Source organism: Aureococcus anophagefferens (assembly GCF_000186865.1).
Source record: "Aureococcus anophagefferens unplaced genomic scaffold AURANscaffold_41, whole genome shotgun sequence".
In the NCBI taxonomy this organism is placed as follows: Eukaryota; class Pelagophyceae; order Pelagomonadales; family Pelagomonadaceae; genus Aureococcus; species Aureococcus anophagefferens.
The window spans coordinates 263,962-285,620 of record NW_008705598.1 but is presented as its reverse complement, the minus strand read 5'-3'; the positions used below and the strand labels follow the sequence as shown (position 1 = coordinate 285,620).

General features: G+C 70.5%; 6 protein-coding genes across 6 annotated transcripts in view; 3 read left to right on the top strand and 3 right to left on the bottom strand.

Moving 5' to 3' along the window:
• Positions 1–94: 94 nt before the first annotated feature.
• AURANDRAFT_67557 (hypothetical protein) lies at positions 95–5,138 on the bottom strand (the record flags this gene model as incomplete). Its single annotated transcript, XM_009043024.1, has 4 exons — positions 95–498; positions 818–1,646; positions 1,781–1,856; positions 1,924–5,138. The coding sequence occupies 4 exons, from the start codon at positions 5,136–5,138 to the stop codon at positions 95–97; spliced, it is 4,524 nt and encodes a 1,507-aa protein (XP_009041272.1).
• An 802-nt stretch (positions 5,139–5,940) lies between these two features.
• Positions 5,941–9,766, top strand: AURANDRAFT_72626 (hypothetical protein; the record flags this gene model as incomplete). The annotated part of the gene is made up of 6 exons (XM_009043052.1): positions 5,941–6,735; positions 6,767–7,767; positions 7,891–9,282; positions 9,412–9,570; positions 9,611–9,688; positions 9,724–9,766. The coding sequence occupies 6 exons, from the start codon at positions 5,941–5,943 to the stop codon at positions 9,764–9,766; spliced, it is 3,468 nt and encodes a 1,155-aa protein (XP_009041300.1).
• Positions 9,767–11,070: 1,304 nt separating this feature from the next.
• AURANDRAFT_67555 (hypothetical protein) lies at positions 11,071–12,936 on the top strand (the record flags this gene model as incomplete). Its single annotated transcript, XM_009043053.1, has 1 exon — positions 11,071–12,936. One exon carries the CDS (start codon positions 11,071–11,073, stop codon positions 12,934–12,936), a length of 1,866 nt encoding a protein of 621 aa, XP_009041301.1.
• Positions 12,937–13,534: 598 nt separating this feature from the next.
• AURANDRAFT_67554 (hypothetical protein) lies at positions 13,535–15,493 on the bottom strand (the record flags this gene model as incomplete). Its single annotated transcript, XM_009043023.1, has 4 exons — positions 13,535–13,914; positions 14,039–14,813; positions 14,884–14,996; positions 15,115–15,493. The coding sequence occupies 4 exons, from the start codon at positions 15,491–15,493 to the stop codon at positions 13,535–13,537; spliced, it is 1,647 nt and encodes a 548-aa protein (XP_009041271.1).
• Positions 15,494–16,027: 534 nt separating this feature from the next.
• Positions 16,028–18,128, top strand: AURANDRAFT_67553 (hypothetical protein; the record flags this gene model as incomplete). Its single annotated transcript, XM_009043054.1, has 2 exons — positions 16,028–17,802; positions 17,972–18,128. The coding sequence occupies 2 exons, from the start codon at positions 16,028–16,030 to the stop codon at positions 18,126–18,128; spliced, it is 1,932 nt and encodes a 643-aa protein (XP_009041302.1).
• A 1,766-nt stretch (positions 18,129–19,894) lies between these two features.
• The window catches only part of AURANDRAFT_67552 (expressed protein), a gene marked incomplete at both ends in the record, with an annotated part of 2,344 nt that continues 579 nt past the window's right edge, over positions 19,895–21,659 (bottom strand). Inside the window, 3 exons of the mRNA XM_009043022.1 lie at positions 19,895–20,542; positions 20,878–20,926; positions 21,189–21,643. Of these exons, the coding sequence (XP_009041270.1) occupies positions 19,895–20,542; positions 20,878–20,926; positions 21,189–21,643 (1,152 nt within the window). The remainder of the gene's footprint in view (positions 20,543–20,877; positions 20,927–21,188; positions 21,644–21,659) is intronic.

Here is a 21,659-nt window from a genome sequence, read left to right as displayed (position 1 = left end):
CCAGTTCGGCGTCGCGCCGGCCGTGAAGATCATCGGGCGCACGGACCTGGACTTTGAGTACGTGCCCGACCACGTCTTCTACATCCTGCTGGAGCTATTGAAGAACTCGATGCGCGCGTCCTGCGAGAAGCAGCTCGCGCTCGACGCCGACGAGCCCGCGGACATCAGAGTCATCGTCGCCGACGGCGAGGACAACGAGGACGTCGCGCTCAAGATCAGCGACGAGGGCGGCGGCATCGCGCGGAGCGATTTGCGCCGCGTCTGGTCCTACCTCTACACGACGGCGTCGGCCGACGTCCAGGCGCGGGGCTTCAACAACGACGGCACGGACTTCGTCGGCGCGCCCCTCGCGGGGCTCGGCTACGGCCTCCCCATCTCGCGCGCCTACGCGCGCTACTTCGGCGGCGACCTCACGCTCATGTCCATGGAGGGCTTCGGCACGGACGCGTTCGTCTACCTCTCGCGCCTCGGGGACCACGACGAGCCCCTGCCCTGAGCCTAGGTAGATGCCCCCCGTGTACTCGGACCCGTAGTCCGCGAGGCCCACGACGACGGCGACGAGCGAGCGCGCGTCGCGGCGCGGCTCGCGCGTCCGCGCCTCGGGCTCGTATCGTCTCTAGAGGCCCATACTCGTGCAAGACCGCGCTTAGCCTCCGTAGTCCTACGCTCGCGATCTCCTCGAAGTCGCGGACGGCGCGGGCGACGCCGGCGATGGCGAGTCCTGAGGGCGGAGATCATGTCGTCGATTTTGGAGGCTCGCCAGGCGCTCCAGAAAATATCCACAAGACCCTTATCGACTCTCAAAGTCGATGCGCACGCTTCTGCCCGGGGCTCTTGGAGCCAGAATTTAGCCGACGCAGCGGGCGATGGAGGCGAAGGTCGCGCTTTATGGCGAGGTCGAAGCGGGAACGCGGCACACAGCGAAGACGGCGATGGAGCTGTACCCGCAGCTGAACACTTACCATTTCGTGGACCTCCCCTTCGAGATCGCGCGGAAGCCGTGGATCGGCAAGGGCCCGCCACGCGACGTCATGACCTATCTCGCCGCTGACGTCGACGTCCTCGTCGCGCGGCTCGCCGCGCCGGACCCGGAACCGGTCGACCTGCGCTGGCGCGAGGTGGAATCCCGCGCGCGTTACGACCAGAGGACGGCCCTGAAGCGCTACCCGCAGCTGACGTGTCATTCCTTTGATGACCTCCCCTTCGAGATCGCGCGGCGGCCGAAGCCCTGCAAGGGCCCCCGCGACGTCAAGACCTACCTCGCCGCCGACGTCGACGCGCTCGTCGCGCGCCTCGCCGCGCCGGACCAGGAACCGGTCGACCCGCGCTGGCTCGAGGTGGAAGCCGGTCGTCGATACGACCGGAAGACGGCCCTGAAGCGCTACCCGCAGCTGACGAAACATTCCTTCGCGGACCTCCCCTTCGAGATCGCGCGGCGGTCGAAGAACAGCAAATACCCATTCGCCTGCGACATCAAGACCTACGCCGCCGCCGACGTCGAGGCGCTCGCGGCGTCGCGAGCCAACAAGCGCGCGCGCGTCCAGGAGCCCGAGCCGCCCCAGGAGGAGCCCGAGGAGGAGCCCGAGGAGTGCCCCGTCTGCCTCGACCCGATGACGGGCGCCACCGCGGCGCTCGTCTGCGGCCACCTCTTCTGCAAGGACTGCATCACGGACTGGGCGAGCACCCAGATGACGTGCCCGACGTGCCGCGCGACGCTCCAGGTCGTGTAAACACCATGCTTGTGCAAAACCACCCCGAAAAGAACAAATCCCAACCTCACCGCATCTTCGCGTTCTGCGCCGTGCCCGCCGCGTGGTAGGAGTGGATACGAAAGGAGGAACGCGACGTCGGGGCGCCTAGGGGCCGCGCGGCGGGGCCCGCTTCGCGCGGAGGAGCTCGGGCGCGGCGATCTCGAAGGCGAACTTCCAGCCCCGGTCCGGCGTCTCGCGGAACTTGTCGTGGGCCGCGGCGTAGAGGTGGAGCGCCGCGCGCTCGCGATCCACCGGCGACCACGCTTCGAGGAATTTCGCCTGATGGTCGCGCTTGACCTTGCCGCAGGCCTCGTTTCGAAGCGGGCCCTCGGGGAAGCGGCACGCGCGCGCGACGTCGCCGTTGTACGCGTCGCGCGCCGCCGCGGCCCATTTCCGCGCGCGGACCGCCGCGTCGCCGCCGTCGCCGTGGGCGAGGTCGAGGAGCGACGGATCGAACGCGGGCTCGCGGCCGAAGTCGAACGCCTCGAGGTCGCCGAGGACGTCGTTCAGTTTCGCCCGGAGCGACGCCTGCGCTCCGGCGTAGTCGGCGGGGCCGACGGCCCGGTCGTAGCCGCCGGGCGTCCAGGGCGTGGCGTCGTAGGGAAAGTCTTTCAGCGCGAAGTTCGCCAGCGAAAGGGACCCGTCGCCCGGCACGGCGTGGCCGCGCCTGACGGCCCGCTTGAACTCGTAGCCGGCTCGCTGGAGCGCGCGCGCGGCGGCCCGCGCGTGGACGGCGACGTCGATGGCCGCCTCCGCGGCGTCGGCGACGACCGGGGGCCCGTCGGTCCGCTCGCCGCCGACCCGGGCGACCGCGGCGCGGCGGCGCGCGAGCAGCGCCTCGGCGCCGGGCGCGGCGCCGAGTCCGTCCACGATCTCGCGCCTCCAGAGGACGACGGCCGTGTCGCCGTCGTAGTCGCCGCCGCACAAGAACTCGGCCGTCGGGTGCCGGGCCGTCGTGGGCAACATCAGCACGCCGCGCGGAACGCGGCCGAGCGCTTCGAGCAGCGCCGGGGGCGGCGGCACCGCGTCGAGGACCAGGACGTCCTCCGGCGCGAGCGTCGGATCCGTCATGATCGCGACCGGGCCCTCGATCTTGACCTCGTCGTCGTCGACGCCGACGACGCAGTGTCCGGGCGCGAGGGACGACGTCGGGTCCGCGACGACGTAGAGCCGCGCGGCCGCGCTCCGCGGCAGCGCGATGCGGGACGTGTCCTCGTCGCCGTCGCCCTTCCAGCCGCGGAGCTTCTGTTTCGCGCAGATCCTGAGGCAGTGCTGCAGGAGGGGCTCCTCGAGCGCGAATCCCGCGCGGAGCATGTTCGGGCCCAGGACCCAGGGCGCCGTGTCGCCGTCGTCGCCGCCGCCGCGGAACGCGCGCCGCGCCCGGCGCTCGTCCGCGAGGTCGCAGACGAGCTCCTCGCGCGTCTCGTCCGCGAGGGCGGCGAGGTCGTCCGCGCGGGCCCCGCGGGCGACGAGCGCGGCGACGTGCTGCTCCGAGAGATTCGCGCTCCGCCGGCGCGCGCACGAGACGAATTCCAGGGGCGCCGACGCCGCCTCGGCGAAGCGGAACTTCACGGCCGACGGGTAGAGCGCGAGGTGGCACCCGTCGCCGAAGTTCTCGCGGAGGTAGGCGTCGTCGACGGCGAGGGCCATGGCCTTGGCCCCGCGGAAGCGGATCTGGACCGCGTCGAAGCTCCAGAGGCCCGACTCCCGGAGCGCGGTCCGAGAGACGAGCGCGAGCCCGTCGACGGCGTCCTCGCCGTCGCCCGCGCGGATCGGCTCCCGCGGGTAGGCGACCTGGTCCGGCGCGAGGTCGACGCCGCGGAGCGTCTTGCTGAAGGCGAGGCGGAGGCGCTTCGCGGCCTTGCGGCGCCCGAGCGCGCGGCGGACCTCCGGCGGCACGATCGCGTCGCGCACCGCCTCGACGGAGACGTCGCGGAGCCCGGGGCCCGCCTCGGCGAAGAAGACGAGCAGCGGGCGGTCGTGGTACGAGAAGAGCAGGCGGTACTGGCACGCCGCCAACTGGAGCGGCGCGCGCGCCGCGCGAAGCTCGCGATCCGACGCGGCCTCGTCGACCGCCACGTAGAGGAAGCGGTCGACGCCGAAATCTCTGTGCGCGCGCCGGCCGTCGGCCTCGCGGACGGCCTCGGGCAGGAAGCGGAACTTCGCCTTCTTCTCGTCGCCCGCGTCGACGTGGTCGTCGGCCTCGAGCTCCAGCGCGAGGTCGCCGCCCGCGGACGTGAGCCTCGCGGCGCGGCGCACGTTCGCGACGCCGCGCGCGCCCATGTCCCGCCACCGGTGCTCGTTGTCGTCGGGGCTGCAGTCGCTCCCGAGCGCGTAGCGGGCCAGCGCGAAGCGCTCCGCGAAGGTCGTCGCCTCGCCGGCGATCGCGGGCGGGATCGACGCGAGGCGCCGGGCGACCTGCGGCCAGCCGGGCTCCCCGGGCGCGACCGGGGCCGGCGGCGCGGCGGGCGTCGGCGCCGCGGCGTCGTCGTCCTTGCGCTCCTCGACGCCGGAGTTTGGGATGCCCAACCAGTTGGTCGCGGCCGGCGCGGGAACCGGCGGCGCGGCGGCGTCCTCGGTCTCCGCCGCGGCGGGCGCGAGCCAGCCGAAGAGGTTCGACACGGCTTCGAAGAAGTCGGGCTCCGGCGACGGCGGCGGCGCGGCCGGCGCCTCCGTCCGCGGCGGCGCGGCGTCGACCTCCATGGCCGCGAGCCGCGGCGCCTCGGGCGCGGCCGGCTCCGTCGCCGCCCGAAGCTCGACCTCCATCGGCGCGGCCGCCGGCGCTGCCTCGGGCACCGGCGCCTCCACGACGCGCGCTCGCGTCGCCTCGGCCCCGGGCGGCGCCGACGGACGCATGGCTTTCTCGAGCGCTTTGATGAGGCTCTCGCCAAAGTCTGCGAGCGTGTAGCCCTTCGCGCCGAGCCCCTTGACGCCCTTGGTCTCCTCCGGGAACTTCTGCTTGACTTCGTTGAGCTTGAATTTCATGCCTTTGAAGCCGCTTGGGCTGAGGACCTGGAGGCTGGCCACCGCCGCGGCCTTATCCCGCGTTTCAAGCGCGTCGTCCAGCTTCTGCTGCGGCGTCCGGAGGGGCACCGCGGCCCGGCGCGTCGCGACCGGCGAGGCGAACTCCGGCGGCGGCGGCGGCGGCGGGGCCCGCGGGTTGGCGGAGACCTCGCCCAGAGGTGGGCGGTCGGGATCGGGGTACCATTTGAGGATCTCGGCGCGAATGTCCGACTTCTTGCGTTGCAATGCGCCCCCAACGTTCTTCTTGACGGTGCCCGTGAGCCCCATTTTGTCGATCAAGACCTTGAGCTCCCCCACTGTCGTTTCTTCGTTCCGTCGCAGCTCCCGGTATTTCTCATCGTTCTCGTCCGTGATCAACACCATGCTCTCCGCGTCTCGGCGCCGCGTCCCGGCAGCCCAGTTGGTGATGCTCTCCGTGTCTCGGCGCCGCGTCCCGGCCGCCCGGTTTGGTGGCAGGCAGCCCCGATGGCGGTTCGTCGCGATGGTTCTCACCGCAGCCGCGACCGCGAGTCTGGTCGGCCAAAGTTGAAGCGGCGAAACTTCAACATACACAAAAACGAACGAACGCGCGGCCGACCGACGCGAGGTAGCGCCGACCATTACCGGTCGACCCCCGCGCCGCGCCTAGTCGATGACGTCGTCCCAGAGCGCGTGGTCGTCGGGCGCCGCGCCCGCGGCCGGCGCCGCCGCGTGGCCCGGGGGCAGAAAGAGGTTCGCGAGCGTTTTCCTCTGGCAGACGCAGGACACCCAGGCCAGGAAGTCGCCGCGGCCCGCGAGGGCGTCGCCGTCGGCGAGGGTAGCGCCGCCGGCGCCCCAGAGCTGCTTCTCCGTGACCCAGGCCGGCTTCGCGATGGACAGGAGCCGCTTCGCATCTTTGACCGTCGCGCCGTCGGCGACGTCGAGCTCGATGGCCACGGCGTCGCACGCGGGCTGGCACACCTCCTTGGCGACGACGGTGATCGTGCGCATGGGCGCATGACGCGCCTCAGCGGCGGGCCATCGACTTCGGGGCTGCTTCGAGCTCACCTTGAACTGCTCGCCGAAAGAAAACTGAAACATTTGCCGCAAGCCGCGCCTCTCCGTCGCCTGCCGCCGCAGCCGGCCTCTCGAGCTCGGTTGGCGTGGACAAACCGCAAAGCCCTATTCGGGCGCCCGGCGGCCGGCCATGTCGGGCGAGGCGCCGAACCGGTCGCTCCCGAAGACGCCGGAGCGGCTCCTGTCCCTCCACAAGAAGTACCGCAAGGCCCGCGCGTCGCCCGACGAGGACCCGCCGCAGCCCGGGGCCGTGGACCCGCCCAGGCCGCTGAGCTTCCCCGAGGCCTACGAGCGGGCGGAGCAGGCGGGCGCCGGCGAGAACACGCCCGGCGGCACCTTCGAGCCGCGGTCGCCGCGCCTCGGGGCCGCGCGTCGGCCCGCGTCGCGCCGCCGCGCGGCCGGCCCCGCACGCCGCCCCCCCCCCCGCGCGCAGGTGACGCGGTTCCTGCGCGGCGTGCCCGCCAAGGAGATCACGAAGCTCTACGACGAGTCCGCCGGCGACGACGCCGACGCGCCGCCGCCGCCGCCGCCGCCGCCCGAGCAGTCGCCGGCGCCGTCGCCGCGGCCCGCGGCCGCGGCCGTCGAGGGCACGTCGCTCGTCGGCCGCTGGAGCGCCCTGGGCGCCATGGGCAGCTCCAACGGGGCGACGCCGCGCCGCCGGGCGCCGGAGCCCGCCGCGGCCGACGCGCGGTCGCGTTCCGCGGATTTGCCGCGCGCGTTTTACCTCCTCGACGGCGCGAAGACCTGCTTGCGGTCCCGGAGCGACTTCTCCGTGGGCGACGCCCTCGAGGCCGCGGCGCTGGCGCTGAACATCGCCCCCGCGATGACGCGCTACCTCGCCTTCCACGCGGCGACGGCCGAGGGCGTCGTCGACGCGTCGCCGCTTGCCGACGGCTCCGCCGCTCGCGCGGACGTGGCGCGCGCGGTTCCCGAACGCGGCGGCCTGCGCGCGCCAGGGCAAGGCGCCCGGAAGGCTCGTCCTGCTCGTGCGGCTCTGGACCGACGAGCTGCGGCGCTGCGTCATGTCCGCGGCGGCCGACGACGGCGGGATTACGCGGCTGGCCTACGTGCAGGCGCGCGCGTGCGTCATGATGGACCTCTGGCCCTGCCCGCTCGAGGACGCGGCCCTGGTCGCCGCCGTGCAGCTCAGCGGTTTGATGCTCTCGCGGCGGCCCGACGCGGCGCCCGCGGCGGCGGGCGGCGGCGGCACGGACGCGCGCTACGAGCAGGCGGCGGAGGCACGCGCGTCCGCGGCGCCGCCGCTGAGCCTCGCGCGCGACGGCACGGCGGGCGCGCCGCCGCTGGACGTCGGCGAGTCGCCGCGGCCGCGGCTCACGCCGTCCGTGTCTTTGGTGCGGTCCAAGTTGGGGAGCTTATTACCCGAGCGCGTGTTGAAGAGCCGCGAGTCGGGCGAGTGGGAATTGGACGTGCTCGTGGAGCTCGGCTTCCGCCTCAACGACCCCCACGCGTCGGCGGCGTCGGACTATTTGGCAATCGTCGAGACCTGGGACTCCTTCGGCACCGTCGCGTTCTCGGGCTACGTCTTGAGCCCAAAATTGGGCGACGCGGCGCCCGGCGGCAAGAAGCGGGGCCCGCGGGACAAGTGCGTCGTCTGCGTCGGCCGCGACGGCGTCCGCGTGCTGTCCACGGACCGGCTGCGCACGCTCGGCGTCTTAGCCGCGCGGCGCATCGCGCGCTGGGTGCCGCGGCCCTGCACGGACGGCGACGGCGACGACGGCAAGGGCGCGTCCGAGCTCGTCTTCGAGTGGGCCCCGCCGAGCGAGGGCGACGACGCGGCGCGCGTGCGCTGCGTCTTCCGGCTCCAGGGCCGCGACGCCGCGCGCGACTGCTGCGCGCTGCTCGACGACTACGGCACGCTCGACGCTGCGCCGGAATCAAACAGCGAGCTGGGTGATCCCGACCAAACTTCGGAACTCTCGAGCTCGGTCACATCGACGTCGATTCGGCTGATGTTTGGACGAATCGATCGCTCCCGTCGAGTTCTCGAAGCACGGCAGAAGAGTACGGCGTTCAATTACGCGCGTATTGACGTCGGGTTGAAGATTTGAGTCCGGCGCAGGCTCGACTGGGCCGAGGACCCGCCTTCGCACAAGTACGTGCGGCCCGCGCTGCCGTCCGCGCCGCCGAAGCCGCCGGCCGACGGCGAGGCGCCGCCGCCGGAGGCCCCGCCGGCGCCGCCGGCCGTGGACACCGCGCGCTGCGCGGGCACGGACGAGGGCGCGGACCGAGACTTGGAGCGGTCGTCGACGCCGCCGCCGCCGGAGCGCGACGGCGGCGACGAGAACAGCGAGAAGCCCGCCGCGCCGGCGGCGGCGACGGAGCTCGCCGGGCGGCCGCCCCAGAAGAGCGTCGGCACGTACCTGAACAATCTCTACGATTCTTTGGTCTTCGCGATCATTCGTCCGCCGCGCTCCGTCTACGACGAGCGGCGGTTGGGGCCCACGTCCTTCGCCGTCGACGGCGCGGGCCGCTTCCACCGCCGCGACGTGCGCCTCCGGAACGTGCGCGGCGAGGAGCTGCGCTGCTCGCACTGGGTGCCGGAGGCCTACGGCGACGGCGGCGCGAAACGGCCGTGCGTGATTTTCATGCACGCGAACTCCGCCGCGCGCGTCCAGGCGCTCCACTACGTGAGTTTGGTGCTGTCGCTGGGCTGCACGTTCTTCTCCTTCGACTGCGCGGGCTCGGGCCTGAGCGACGGGACCTACGTGTCGCTCGGGTGGCGCGAGTCGCGGGATCTGCACGTCGTCGCGCGCTATGTAAGGCGCCTGGGCACGGTGTCGTCCCTCGGCGCCTGGGGCTGCTCCATGGGCGCGGCGTCCATCATCTTCTATCTCGCGGCGTCGGGCGACACGACGCACATGGAGAAGCTCACGCGCGGCCGCGGCGCGGGCGCGTCGTCGCTGCTGAAGAAGCGGAAAGATTCCGCGGCCGCGCCGGACGCGCGGGGCGCGCCGCGGCGCACGCTGAGCGACCAGCTCGCCGCCGCCGTCGTCGGCGAGGCGCCGCCGCCGGAGTCGCCGGCACCGCCGACGCCGAGCAAGGCGCCCGCGCCGCGCGGCGGCGACGCGGCGGCGCGCGTCGACGTCGAGCCGCTCGACGCCGTCGTCCTCGACAGCCCCTACAGCGACATCCACCAGCTCGCCGTGGACCTGGCGTCGACGCGCCTCATCGGCGGCTTCTCGACGCCCTGGGTCGTCACGCAGGCCGTGCTCCACTTCCTCGAGACGACGATCCTCGAGACGGCGAAGTTCAACATCTCGGACCTCAAGCCCATCGACCACGTCGGCGACTGCGCGACGCCCGCGCTCTTCCTCCACGCCGAGGACGACTCCCTCGTGGGCATCTCCCACATGGAGGCGCTCGTGCGGAGCTACGGAGGGCCCCGCGCAGGGCAGCAAAAGAGAGCAAAATTCCCAACTTCAAAGGCTCCTATCTCGGCCGTTTTCCACTCGTTTCGGCTGATTTTTGGACGAGCGATCATCTCTCGGAACGGTCTCGAAGCGTGTATGCTTTTTTCCGGAACGCGCGCGCGCGGAACACTCACATTGAAGCGACGTTGAATCACCCTTTTGCTGCCCAGGCCCCGCGTGCTCGCCATGGTCGAGGGCACGCACTCGTCGCCGCGGTCGAAGCGCACGCTCGACTTCGTCGGCAAGTTCCTCTGCAAGCACATGCGCATCACGCCCGACGCCGACTTCGCCAGGAACTTCGCCCTCGAGCGCGTCGCGCCGGGTCCCCGGTTTCTCGAGCCCCCCCCGCGCCGACGCCGCGCCGCGCAGGTCCGTCCCCTGGGTCCGCCACGACCACCGCCTCGTCAAGGTCAACGGCCTCGCCTACTCGCGCGGCGCCCGCGTCTCGTCCGCGCCGCCCGCGTCGGAGGCGCCCCGCGCAGGCTCGAGAGCGACCACCACGCCGACGCGCCCGCGCCCAACTGACCGGGGGGTCGCGCCTTTTTAAACGACGGGCGGCCTTAGGACGGCGCGGGCGCGACCTTGTTCGCCGCGGCGCGCGGCGCCGCGGGCCCGGCGCCCGGCGCGCGGCTGTGGAGGCCGAAGAGGGGCCGATGGACCTGCGGGTCGTCGACGGGCAGCAGGCCGCAGCGCGTCATCTCCGCGCGGAGCACCGCGCCGCGGTCGTACTTCTTCCCGAGCACGCGGAAGTCGAAGCGGTTCCGGCAGAAGCCGAGCGACGCCATGACGTAGCCGAGGCAGAGCAGGAGCCACGTCTCGGCGACGAGCGCCTGTGCCGAATTCAACCGCTGGTTTGGGTGGTCCTGACCAAACTTCAGAATTCTCTAGCTCGGTCAAATCTAAGTCGATTCGGCTAATTTTTGGACGAATCTAGTGCTCTCGTCGAGTTCTCGAAGCGAGGCCGAAAAGTCTGCGTCGAAACTGTCAAATACGCTCACATTGAAGTCGGGTTGAAGATTTGAGTTCGGCCCAGACGAGCGCGAGGAGCTCGCGCGCGACGAGCAGGTCGACGCCCGCGGAGTCGTAGCCGTCCGGGTTCCGGCAGCGCCGGTTCGCGACGCACGTCCGCACGCCCTGCAGCGCGACGGCCGCGACGGAGTCGAGCGCGACGAAGCCGACGAGGGCCGCGAGGTAGGCCCAGCGCAGCGCGTGGTGCGTCTTCACGTGCGGCCCCAAGAAGGCGTGGAGCACGATCTGGCTCACGCACCGCGGGTACCAAAAGTTCCAGCTGAGGTCCCGCGCGACGATCGTCGCGTCCTGGCTCCCCGCCGGGTTCTCCTTGAAGGCGCTCACGTAGACCAGGGGCAGCGCCTACCAAGCACGACGGCTTCGATTTCTCTTCGTTTTCCCGGTCAAAATCTCTCGAAAATCGTCACAGGACGCTGGGCAGCGCCAGCAGCTCGAGCGCGAGGACGAGGAGCTTGATGACCTTGGCGAGGCGCCGCACGAGGCGCACCTCGAGCTCGAAGAGCGGCGCCGGGTAGGCCGCCGCGGCGCTGAAGCTCGCGACGAAGAGGCCGAAGCCCGCGGCCCAGGTGAGGCAGACGTTGACCATGGCGCCGTCGGTCACGCGGTCCAGCCAGTCGCCGACGGCGCCGCGCGCGTCCGACGCCATGGCGCCGGGCGCCGCCGGCGGACGAACACGACGGCAAGGAGCGGGGCAGCCCCGGCGGCAAGGTGGACGATGAAGATACGAGCAAGGATTTCGCGGGCGTCGTCGGTCGAGGCAGCCCGGCGCGACGATGGGTGAGACGCAGGCCCGGTCGACGATGGCCCGCGTGGCGGGGCTGAGCCTCCTCGTCGCCATCCCCGGCGCGTTCCTCGTCGCGTCGCGGAGCCAGGCGCCGCTCGGCGGTAGCGCCCTGCTCTCGAGCGCGTCGAGCCCCCTGGGCATCGAGGTGAGCAACGAGTACACGGCTACGCGGGGCCACCCGGCGGCCATGTACCCGTCCGTGACCTACGGGCGCCTCGTCGAGCCCCACCGGGCGACGACCCTCAAGATGGGCAACGTCGCCGAGGACCCGTCGCGGTCCTACGGCTGGACGATAGCAAAGTCGAGCGGCGCCGCGGAGGACGCCGTCGCGATCGCGGGCCACAGCGCGACCTACGTCTTCGCGAGCCTCGGCACCTACGCCGTCACGGCGCGGCTCGACGCGTCGCCCGACGACCCGTCCCAGCAGGGCGGGAACGCCGTCGAGGAGACGACGACGGTCGAGTGCAAGTACGTCCGGCGCAACATTTTTGCTTTAAGAACCGCGGAGCGCGAGAAGCTTTTCGACGCCTTCAAGACGCTCATGACCGTCGACACGGCCACGGGTTTAGAGTCGTACGGCATCAACTACCGGTCCCTCGACTACTTCACGGAGACGCACTTGGACCGCGCGGCGCGCCGCGACATCGACACGATGCACGACGGCATGGGCTTCTTGACGCAGCACGTCGCCGTGACCAACGAGCTCGAGCTCGCGCTCCAGGCCGTCGACGCCAGCCTGGCCTTGCCGTTCTGGGACTACACGGAGGACATCGCGCGCGTCCGCGGCGGCGGCGGCAACACCGCGGATCTGTGGAGCTCGAAGCTCTGGACGGACGACTGGTACGGCAACGCGACGCACGACGACCGCCACACGGTCACGAAAGGCCGCTTCGCCTACCAGAAGGTCACGCGGGACCGCAACGCGACGACGCACAACCCCTACGGGTACCTGCGCGCGCCCTGGAACGTGAACAAGGACCCGTACCTCACTCGGAACCACGAGTTCTGCGACACGACGTTCTCGCTGGACACGTGGCCGTCCTGCGAGGCCCACTACAACCTGACCTTCTCCTACGACAACTGGTTCGACTACGTCTGGACGGCGGGCTACGCGCCCCACGGGCCCATCCACTACTTCATCGGCGGCTTCACGCACTGCGGCGATTTAAGCGCGCAGTTCCCCATGCTCGACGCCGAGGGCCTCAAGTCGCTCGCGTTGATGCAGGTGGGTATTACGAAAAATTTCTGGCGCGACGGCCTCTTCGAGTCGCCGACGTACTGCTCCGACGACACGCCCCAGGACCAGTGCCACCTCGTGTGCAAGGGCGCGGCGGGCGAGGACGACTTCGCGGCCGCGATCGTCGCGAAGCTGCTCTACTACGCGGAGAACTTCTACCGCACGGGCCTCAGCGACATCACGTACGCCTGGTTGGACGATCTGCAGGTCGAGGACTACGAGGCCTTCGTGACGGCCTTCTGCCAGATGTCGTGGTACCCGGGCGAGCAGATGGAGGCCGCGTCGCCCGCGGACGTGTCCTTCTGGTCCATCCACCCGACCATGGAGCGCCTCCTGCACTACAAGATGCTCGCGGACCCCTTCGTGACCAAGGAGTGGAAGGCCTACGGCGACATCTCCATGACGTCCTACTGCGAGTACAGCACGACGACGGACTGCAAGGGCCACCACGGCTACGACCTGACGGCGTTCAAGTCCATGGTCCTCGACGTCGAGACCGGCGACTACGCGCCCGCCTACCTCACGAACGGCGAGATCTTCGACCACATGTCCCTCGAGGACTACAAGATGTCCTACTACTACGAGGACTTCTCCTGGCCCCACTGCGAGGCGCGCGGCGTCGTCTTCCCCGCGGTGTCCTCCTAGGCGCGCGGCCGCCCCGCTCCTCCCATCTCACTAAGCTCCCCCCCTTACGACGCCGCGCCGGCCTCGTCGTCGTCGAGGTACTTCATGAACCGGGACGCCTTCCCGCGGCGCGCGGCCGGCGGCGCGCGCGACCGGTGGGGCCGCGGCGGCGGCGGCGCGCCGCGGGCCGCCGCGCGCGCGACCACCGCCGGCGACGCGCGCACGGCCTCCGCGGGCGTCTCCGCGGCGAAGAAATCGTCGAGGATCGCGGCCGCGGCGACGGCGTCGAGCATGCCGGCCATCTCGGGCGAGTACGCCAGCAGCGCCTCGGCCTCGCGGCTGCTGAAGCGCTCGTCCCAGAGCACGACGGACGTCGCGTCGCGCACGAGGAGCGCCGCGACGTCCGCGAGGCGCGCCGCGAACGCGCGGCTCAGGCCGCTCTGCTCCTGGGCAGGAAAAGGGTGCGAAATTCCCAACTTCAAAGGCTCCTCTCTCGGTCATTTTCCACTCGTTTCGGCTGATTTTTGGACGAGCGATCATCTCTCGGAGCGCTCTCGACGCGTGGATGCTTTTTCCGAAACGCGCGCGCGCGGAACACCCACGTTGAAGCGACGTTGAATCACTCTTGTCCTGCCCCGCTCTGCTCCGTTTCGGAGCCGTCGCGGTCGAGCGGCAGGCCGACGACGAACGCCGTCGCGCCCTCGCGCAGGGCCAGCGCGACGATCGCCGCCGCGTGCGCCGTCAGGTTCCCGCAGTTCTCCACGACCTCGAGCGGCCGCGACGCGTAGCCCCGGCCGACGCAGACGCCCGTGCGCCGCAGGCCAAAGTCGACGCCGAGCGTCGGCTCGACGGCGCGGCGCGGCGCCGCGCGGCGCGGCGGCGGGTGTTGTGCGGGCGCGAAGCTGTGGGCGAGCGTAGACATGACGACGAGCAGGTGGAACGGCGAGCGCATGGGTTGGCTGCGCTTTCTGCGGCAGTGGGAGCTCATCGCACGGCGGACTGCGTCAACGTCAAACTAGCTCAAGTTCACCTTAACAAAGTTGCAGCGAAATTATCGCAATTTAGTCGAGGATGTCGAAGTCCGTCGCGCCGGCCTCGGCGGGCTTCGGGTCGCCCGGCTTACCGAGGAGCGCCTCCTTCTCCGCCGCGAGGAAGGCCGCCTCCTTGGTTTGGGCCTCCTCCAGCAACTTCTTCGCCGCCGGGTGGCCCGGCTGCGCGCGGAGCAGCGTCGCGAGATCATCCAAAGCCACGCCCATATCGGCCCGCTCGCCGCGCGCGACGGAAGCCGTCGCGCGGCGGAGGTGCGCCTTGAGCCGCAGCGCGGAGCCCTTGTCCGCGGTCGCGATGACGTAAGAGCAGTCCGCGACGCACTTGCCAAAGTCCGCGAGCTTGAGGTGGCAGAGCGCGCGGTTCGCGAGGGCCGGCAGGTAGCAGCGGTCCAGGCCCCGCGCCTCGGAGTACTTGGCCGCCGCTTTCGCCCAGTCGCCCGACTTGGCGAGCGCGTCGCCCTCGTCCTTGAGCGAGACCGCGGCCGCGAGGCCCTCGGTCGACGGCTTCCGGTTCGCCTCGGCGTAGAAGGCCTCGCGCTCCGCCGGCGGGCCGACGAAGATCATGCCCTCGCCGCGGCACTTACTGCAGTTGACGTCGCGGACGATGTGGAGGGCGCCCTTGCCGCCATCCGTCTGCTTGACCATGCCCAGGCCCTGGCACTCGCCGCAGATCTTGAGCTTGTCGAGGCGCGAGTGGGCCGACTTGAGCGCGTCGGGACCGAGGGCCGGGGACGCGAAGTGCGCCGCCATGGTCCGACGGGGCTGCCTCGGAGTCGTTGCGCGCCGCCGCTGTGCGGATCCGCGGAGTCCGAGGGGGCGAAACAGCGTGATGGAGCAGGTTCCGCCCACCTACGAAGACTACACGGCGGCGCCCAGCGGCTCGTCGCTCCTCGAGGTCGAGGACGGCCTCACGATGAACCAGCGCCGCGGCGAGACGCGCTTCGCGGCGTCGCCGCTGCGCTGCATCGCCGAGAATTTGACCCACCACATGGCGCTCCTCTACGCGCTCTGGTTCATCTCGTTCGTCATCGCCTGCGTTGCCTTGGGCAGGGCAAACAACGCCCTCGACCACGGCGGCGGCGGCGGCGGCGGCCGCGGGCGCGTCTCCGCGCCCCGGGGGGGTTGTGGGGCGCCTTTCGCGACGCGCGACGCTTAGGTTCGAGGACGGCCGCGGCGTCGACGGCGGCGCCGTCAACCACTGGCTGTCGCGCTGCGAGGTGCGCGGCCCCCGCCCCGTCCGCGACCGCCGCGCGCGCCGCCACCCCCGCGACCGCGCGCGCGCGCCGCGACGCCCGCGCCCCCCGCAGTACATGGAGTACGCGCTCTACGGCGACGACGTCTTCGAGTTCGACGGCCACCACTACCAGGTCGTCGGCGGCAACTGGGTCCAGGAGACGTGGCGCGGCGCCGAGCAGGACGCCTGGGGCCGGTGCTACGGCGGCGCGCCCGGCTACCTCGCGACCATCGACTCGGCCGAGGAGAACGACTTCCTGCTGCGGAAGATGACGACGCACCACGGCTACGCCCATGGCAACGAGGCCTGGATCGGCGCGACGGACATGACCAACGAGGGCGAGTTCGCGTGGCTCGACGGCTACATGGGCTCGACGGTGTTCTGGCAGTATGGCGGCCCCGTCAAGGGCCTCTACTCCAACTTCAAGGACGGACGAACCCGACGAGAACGGCGAGGAGGACTGCGTCTGCTTCGACGGCAACGGCGGCTGGAACGACAACTCCTGCTACAAGCGCCTCCAGTACTTCTTCGTCGAGTTCGACGTGTGAGCCGGCGGACGCGCCCGCGCCCGCGCGCCCCGCCCCCGACCCGCCCCCCCTTTTCATAACGCCCGCCCCCCACGACCGCGACGACCCGCGGGGCCGAGGGGTTCGCGTGGATTTGGCGCGGCCCCGGCTTTAAAGTCCGGTGGCGGATCGCCATCGGAGTCCGGCGGCGAGTCGTGAGAACACGGTGTCGTGAGCATCGGGTCGACCTTGCCGTCAAGAACCTCGGTATCTATCGCATTTCGACGACGACTTTGGGGCTGCCCGTCGTCGGCGCCGACGCCATGGAGCCGCGGTCCCGCCGCGTCGCCGCGGCGGCGCTCCTCGTCGTCGCGTGGTTCGGCGTGCTCGCCCCCCTGCACAAAGCGCAGAGCCCCGCGGCCCTCGACGCCGTCGGCGCCAAGCCCAACAACGCGGCGCCGCCCGGCGAGGACGCCGGGGGCGACGCCGACGCCCTCGCGACGGCGACGGCGACGATCCCCGACGCCGATGCGCTCATGCCCCTCTACGCGACGGTGGCCGTGAAGTTCGGAAGCGACTTCGTCGGGTCGACGCTCTCCGTGTCCGTCGAGTACAAGCCGCGCAAGGGCTCGTCGCTGCCGAGCCTCTGGACGGCGCCGGAGACGTTTCTCGTCGACGGGATGAGCGCGACCTACAGCGTGGACCTCTTCCGCCTGCGGGCGGCCCAGGACTACGTCTACCGCGTCTTCGCGGCGGCCGAGGGCGCCGCGGCCGTCGAGGTCGCGGGCGGCTACTTCACGGCGCAGTCCACGGGCTGGCACCGCTTCGACAGTGGCGCCTACGCCGCCGTCTCCGGCGACGCGCCGTCCTTCGAGGTCGGCGCGTTCGCGGTCTACCCGTCCTACACGGCGCACGAGCAGGCGAAGCAGTGGTTCCAGGGGCTCGTCGCGGTGGACGCGGAGGGCTGGGTCGTCTGGATGTACTCGCTCTGCATGCTCGAGGCCTGGGACTTCCTGCCGGACCACACCATCGCCCTCATCGCTCGGTCCGACGGGTCCTGCAGCGAGCTCACGGACCACGGCAAGGGGACCTCGGCGAAATCGTTCAAGGGCGAGGACGGGTCGCTCTACGAGGCCAACAGCCAGCTCCAGAAGATCTTGCCGGACGGGACTCTGGTGACCCAGTTCATCGAGTCCTGCGGCGACGGTCCTCTGAACTTCAACAAGCTCTCGCACGAGTGCCGCGTCGACAAGAACTCCAAGGACCTTCAAGTCTTAACGACGCAGTACAAGGCCATGGTCGTGCCCAACGTCAGCGTGCCCCTCAAGATGGGGCCGACGCAGACCCTGGTGGAGCACGTCGACACCTTCGCGACGACGGAGGTCGTCGCCTGGGACCACGAGGCCAACGCCGTCAGCACGCTCTACGACCTCAACGACGTCTTCTCGCCGACGTCCGCGGGCGCGTTCTTCGAGACGACGGCCTGGAACAGCGTGCACATGACCTGCGCCGGCGCGTCCGCGCGCAACGCCATCGAGTTCCACCACGTGTCGTCGATCTCCGTCGGCCGCGACGACAACATTCTCGTGTCGTCGCGGAACCTGGACACGATCTGGTCCCTGAAGCGCGACGGGAGCGGGCTGCAGTGGACGCTGAGCTCCCACGACGAGGTCGGCTCCGACTTTACCTTCGAGCGCGACCTCGACAAGTTCTACCAGCCCCACGCGGTCATCCAACTCGACAACGGCAACATCGTCATGATGGACGACGGCACGGACCGGCCGGGCTGCACGATCATGCGCACGGGCCAGTGCTTCAGCCGGGCCATCATGTACCGCCTCGACCGGGAGGCCATGGTCGCGCGCGTCGTCTGGCAGTTCGAGGCGCCCGACGACGTCACGGGCCTCTACCGGTCGCCCGAGGACATGCAGACCTTCGCGCAGCGGTCGACCTGGAACGAGGTCGGCGGCTCCGTCTACCGCCTCGCCAACGGCCACTACCTCGTCGCCTTCTCCTCCGTCGAGTCCGACGACGAGAACCCCAAGGGCGCCGCGTCCATCTTCGAGCTCGACGCAGGGCAGCAAAAGGGTGATTCAACGTCGCTTCAACATGAGTGTTCCGCGCGCGCGCGTTCCGAAAAAAAAGCATCCACGCTTCGAGACCGTTCCGAGAGATGATCGCTCGTCCAAAAATCAGCCAAAACGAGTGGAAAACGGCCGAGATATGAGCCTTTGAAGTTGGGAATTTCGCACCCTTTTGCTGCCCAGGCTCGACGTCGACGGCAACCGCACGCTCGCGACGAAGCTCGACATCCCCACGCCCCTGTCCAACGTCGGCATGCAGAACGGCTACCGCTTCACGCCCTGGTCCTCCATCGGCGGCGAGGCCGCCGGCGACCCGTTCAACGCGACCGCGGCGCGGTAGGGGGCCGCGCGGCCCCCGGACCCCCATCCCCGTCGCTTCGGCGCGCTAACACACACTGTCTTTCACGTCCCATGTTCCGCAGTTTGAGCTCCAACCTCGAGCAGGCTCCGGCTACAATAGTAACATTATGAGGTCGCACGCTGGGGAATCACCGAAGACTCACCTTTGCGAGCAGAAGTACCGCGCGCGCTACCTGATCTCCGGCCTCAAGTTCGTCGACGGCACCTGGACGTCCAAGGCCCGCGCCCTCTCCCACCGACTCGAAGACGACGCGCGCCGCCTCGCGGACCGCGCCGCCCTCGCCACCCTCACGACCAACCTCCGCCGCGACGGCTAGGGGGCGGCCTCCGGCCGCCACCTGGCTTTGCTCGCCGGCACCCCACGAACCCCCCTGGATAAGCGACCTTGCGAGCAGCAGAGGGCGGGGGGGGGGGCAGGACGGGGGACTCGGGAGGCCGCGCGCTGGGGAATCACCGAAGACTCACCCTTGCGAGCAGCAGAGGGCGGGGGGGCAGGAAGGGAAGGTAAGGATGAGGAAGGGAAGGGAAGGAAGGGCGGGGAGGGATTAGGCGCAGATGCCGCAGGCCGCCGGGCAGGCGTCGTAGGCCCAGGAGCCGTCGGCGCCCTTGGCGGCGCACCGCGCCTCGCTGTTGGCGACCCAGGCGCAGTCCTTCGACGGCGCGTCGACCTTGTGCCAGGCGCCGTCGTCGGCGCACGCGTCGCCGTGCGCCGCCGCGCAGGAGACGCACGCGGCCTTGCAGGCCTCGAAGCCGTAGGCGCCGTCGTCGCCGACGGCGATGCAGCGGCTCGTCGCGGCCGCGGCCCAGGCGCAGTCCTTCGCCGGATCGCCCTTCTTGTGCCACGCCGCGTCGTCGTCGCAGCCGTCGTAGGAGCAGCGCTTCACGGCCTCCGGGCAGGCCTCGTAGGCCAGGCGGCCGTCGTCGCCGACGACGGCCGACCGCGCGTAGGAGAAGCTCGACACCCAGGCGCAGAGTCAACCTCCCAATAAGCGAGGCAGACCCGTCGTTAATCGGGAAAAGTGCATTTACGGTCGCTACGACGCCGGGGGCGCCTAGTCTTACCCCGGGGACGCAGGGCCGAAGCCGGAGGCGTCGACGGACGCCATTTGCGCCGTCGGCCCCGGCCCCGGCCGGTCGGTCGGCCGGCCGGCCGGCCGGTCGTCGTCGTCGTCGTCGTCGTCGTCGTCGTCGTCGTCGCGCGCGCGCGTGGAGATTATAGCGGAGACCAAGTCCATGGCGTCCTCGAACATGTTCTAGACCACCTCCATGAAGCCGCGCAGCGCCCAGGCACCGGTTTTGGTCTCGAGCGCCTCCTTGCCGCGCGAAGCGCGGGAGGAAAAATTCGGCGGGATCCAGTGCGCGTAGCGGTCCAGAACCGGCGCAGCTGCACGTGCCGCTCACGCGCGGCGTGCAGGAGGTCGCGCCCTCGCCAGAGAACGAGCCTGCTCCGCGCAGCCGCCGCTGCCGCCGCCCGAGAGGCCGCTGCCACAGAGTCGCCGCACCCGCCCCGCGCGCCGCGCGGGAGAAAATTTCGACTTCGTCGCTGGCCAGAGCGCAGAAACGACCCTCGCGAATGGGTGTGAGGTCAGGCACGCAGCGCAGCAAGTCCACCGCGCGCAGCGCGCTGAGATGGTAGCTCCATCCTCTCACTCGGCTGTGTTATTTCGTCCGCAGACCTTCGCCGGGGGTTTGAGAAAGGTACAATTCACGATTTCGCCGGGGGGCGCCGCCCGAAGCCCAAAAACGTCATTGTACCTCCCCAAAGCGTCTAGGAACCCTCTGCGGACGTAGGATTCGCCCGGGGACGTCTTTACGTGCTAGCGGACGCCTTATTGGGAAGTTGACTCCGCAGTCCTTGTCCGCGGCGCCGTTCTTGCGCCAGCCCGCGTCGTCGCCGACGCCCGACGCGCAGCCGTAGTCGCACGTCGCGCACGACTCGCGGCAGGCCCGCCAGGCCCAGACACCGTCGCCCTTGACGGCGCACCGACTCTCGGGGAGCGCCGCGACCCAGGCGCAGTCCTTGGCCGGCGCGTTCGACTTGCGCCAGGCGTCGTCGTCCGCGCACGCATTCGTCGACGGCGACGCCGTCGGCGCGTAGTTCGGCTTCGGCGTCGGCTGGTAGGACGGCGCGTAGGTCCGCGTCGTCGCGCCGCCGCCGGCCGCGTAGGCGTAGCCGCGGTCACTGTTCCGGTAGCAGGTCAGGTCCAACGCCTCGGCCTGGGACACGACGTCGCCCTCGTCGCCGCGGACGTCGTAGACGGCCATCATGCCCTCGTCCTCGTGCTCGAGGATGTGGCAGTGGAGGATCATCTTGCCCGTGAACGTGTCGACGGACATGCGCACGCGCGCGTCCTCGCCGCCCTCGAAGGCGAGGGAGTCGTGCCAGTCGCCGACCTGGAAGTAGGTCTCGTCCTCGACGTCGATGGTCTGGAGCTGGTACGGGTTGATGTGCATGTGGAGGATGTGCTCGTCGACGCCCTCGACCTCGAACTCGACGACGTCGCCGACGGTGACGCTGTCGACGTAGTCGTCCGCGCCGCCGAAGCGGTCGCCGTCACTCCCTTGACTTTCCCTCCAACATAGGCCTCACCGAGCCTCCGGTCCGCTAGTAGCCCCGGGTGTGAGGTGGAGTGCGGGGTAGGGCCTTTGTTCAAGGCTGGGTCCTCCCCATGCCACCCGTCCTCCGCGCTGGGCGCGGAGATAGAATGTCGAAGCTCGTCGGAAAATACTTGAGCGGGAATTTTGGAAAGAAAGAGCGCTATTGCGGCAGCTATCTTGCTATTTTGAGCGAGCTTGAAAGGCAAGTTGGCGAGGTAAGCCGGCGGGATATGTTACTAGGAAACGCCACTTCAACTTGGGCTTCAACCTCAAACCTTGCACTTCAACAGGGACCTCAACACAGCCGCTTGCCCTTCAGAATTATCCAGGGGGGTTCGCGGGGTACCTCGGTGAACCGAGCCAGGCGGCGGCCGGAGGCCGCCCCCTAGCCGTCGCGGCGGAGGTTGGTCGTGGGGGTGGCGAGGGCGGACATACTCCCTACTCTTCCGCCTCGTCTTCGGCCTCGTCCTCGGCCTCGTCCTCTGCCTCGTCTTCGGCCTCGTCCTCCGCCTCGTCACGGTCCTCGGCCTCGTCCTCGGCCTCGTCCTCGGCCTCGTCCTCGGCCTCGTCCTCGGCCTCGTCCTCGGCCTCCGCCTCGTCTTCGGCCTCGGCCTCGTCCTCCGCCTCGTCACGGTCCTCAGCCTCGTCCTCCGCTTCGTCTTCGGCCTCGGCCTCGTCCTCCGCCTCGTCCTCCGCCTCGTCACCGTCCTCGGCCTCGTCCTCGACCTCGTCCTCGGCCTCGTCTTCGGCCTCGTCCTCCGCCTCGTCCTCCGCCTCGTCACCGTCCTCGGCCTCGTCCTCGACCTCGTCCTCGGCCTCGTCTTCGGCCTCGTCACGGTCCTCGGCCTCGTCCTCGGCCTCGTCCTCGGCCTCGTCCTCGGCCTCGTCTTCGGCCTCCTTCTCGGCATCGGTA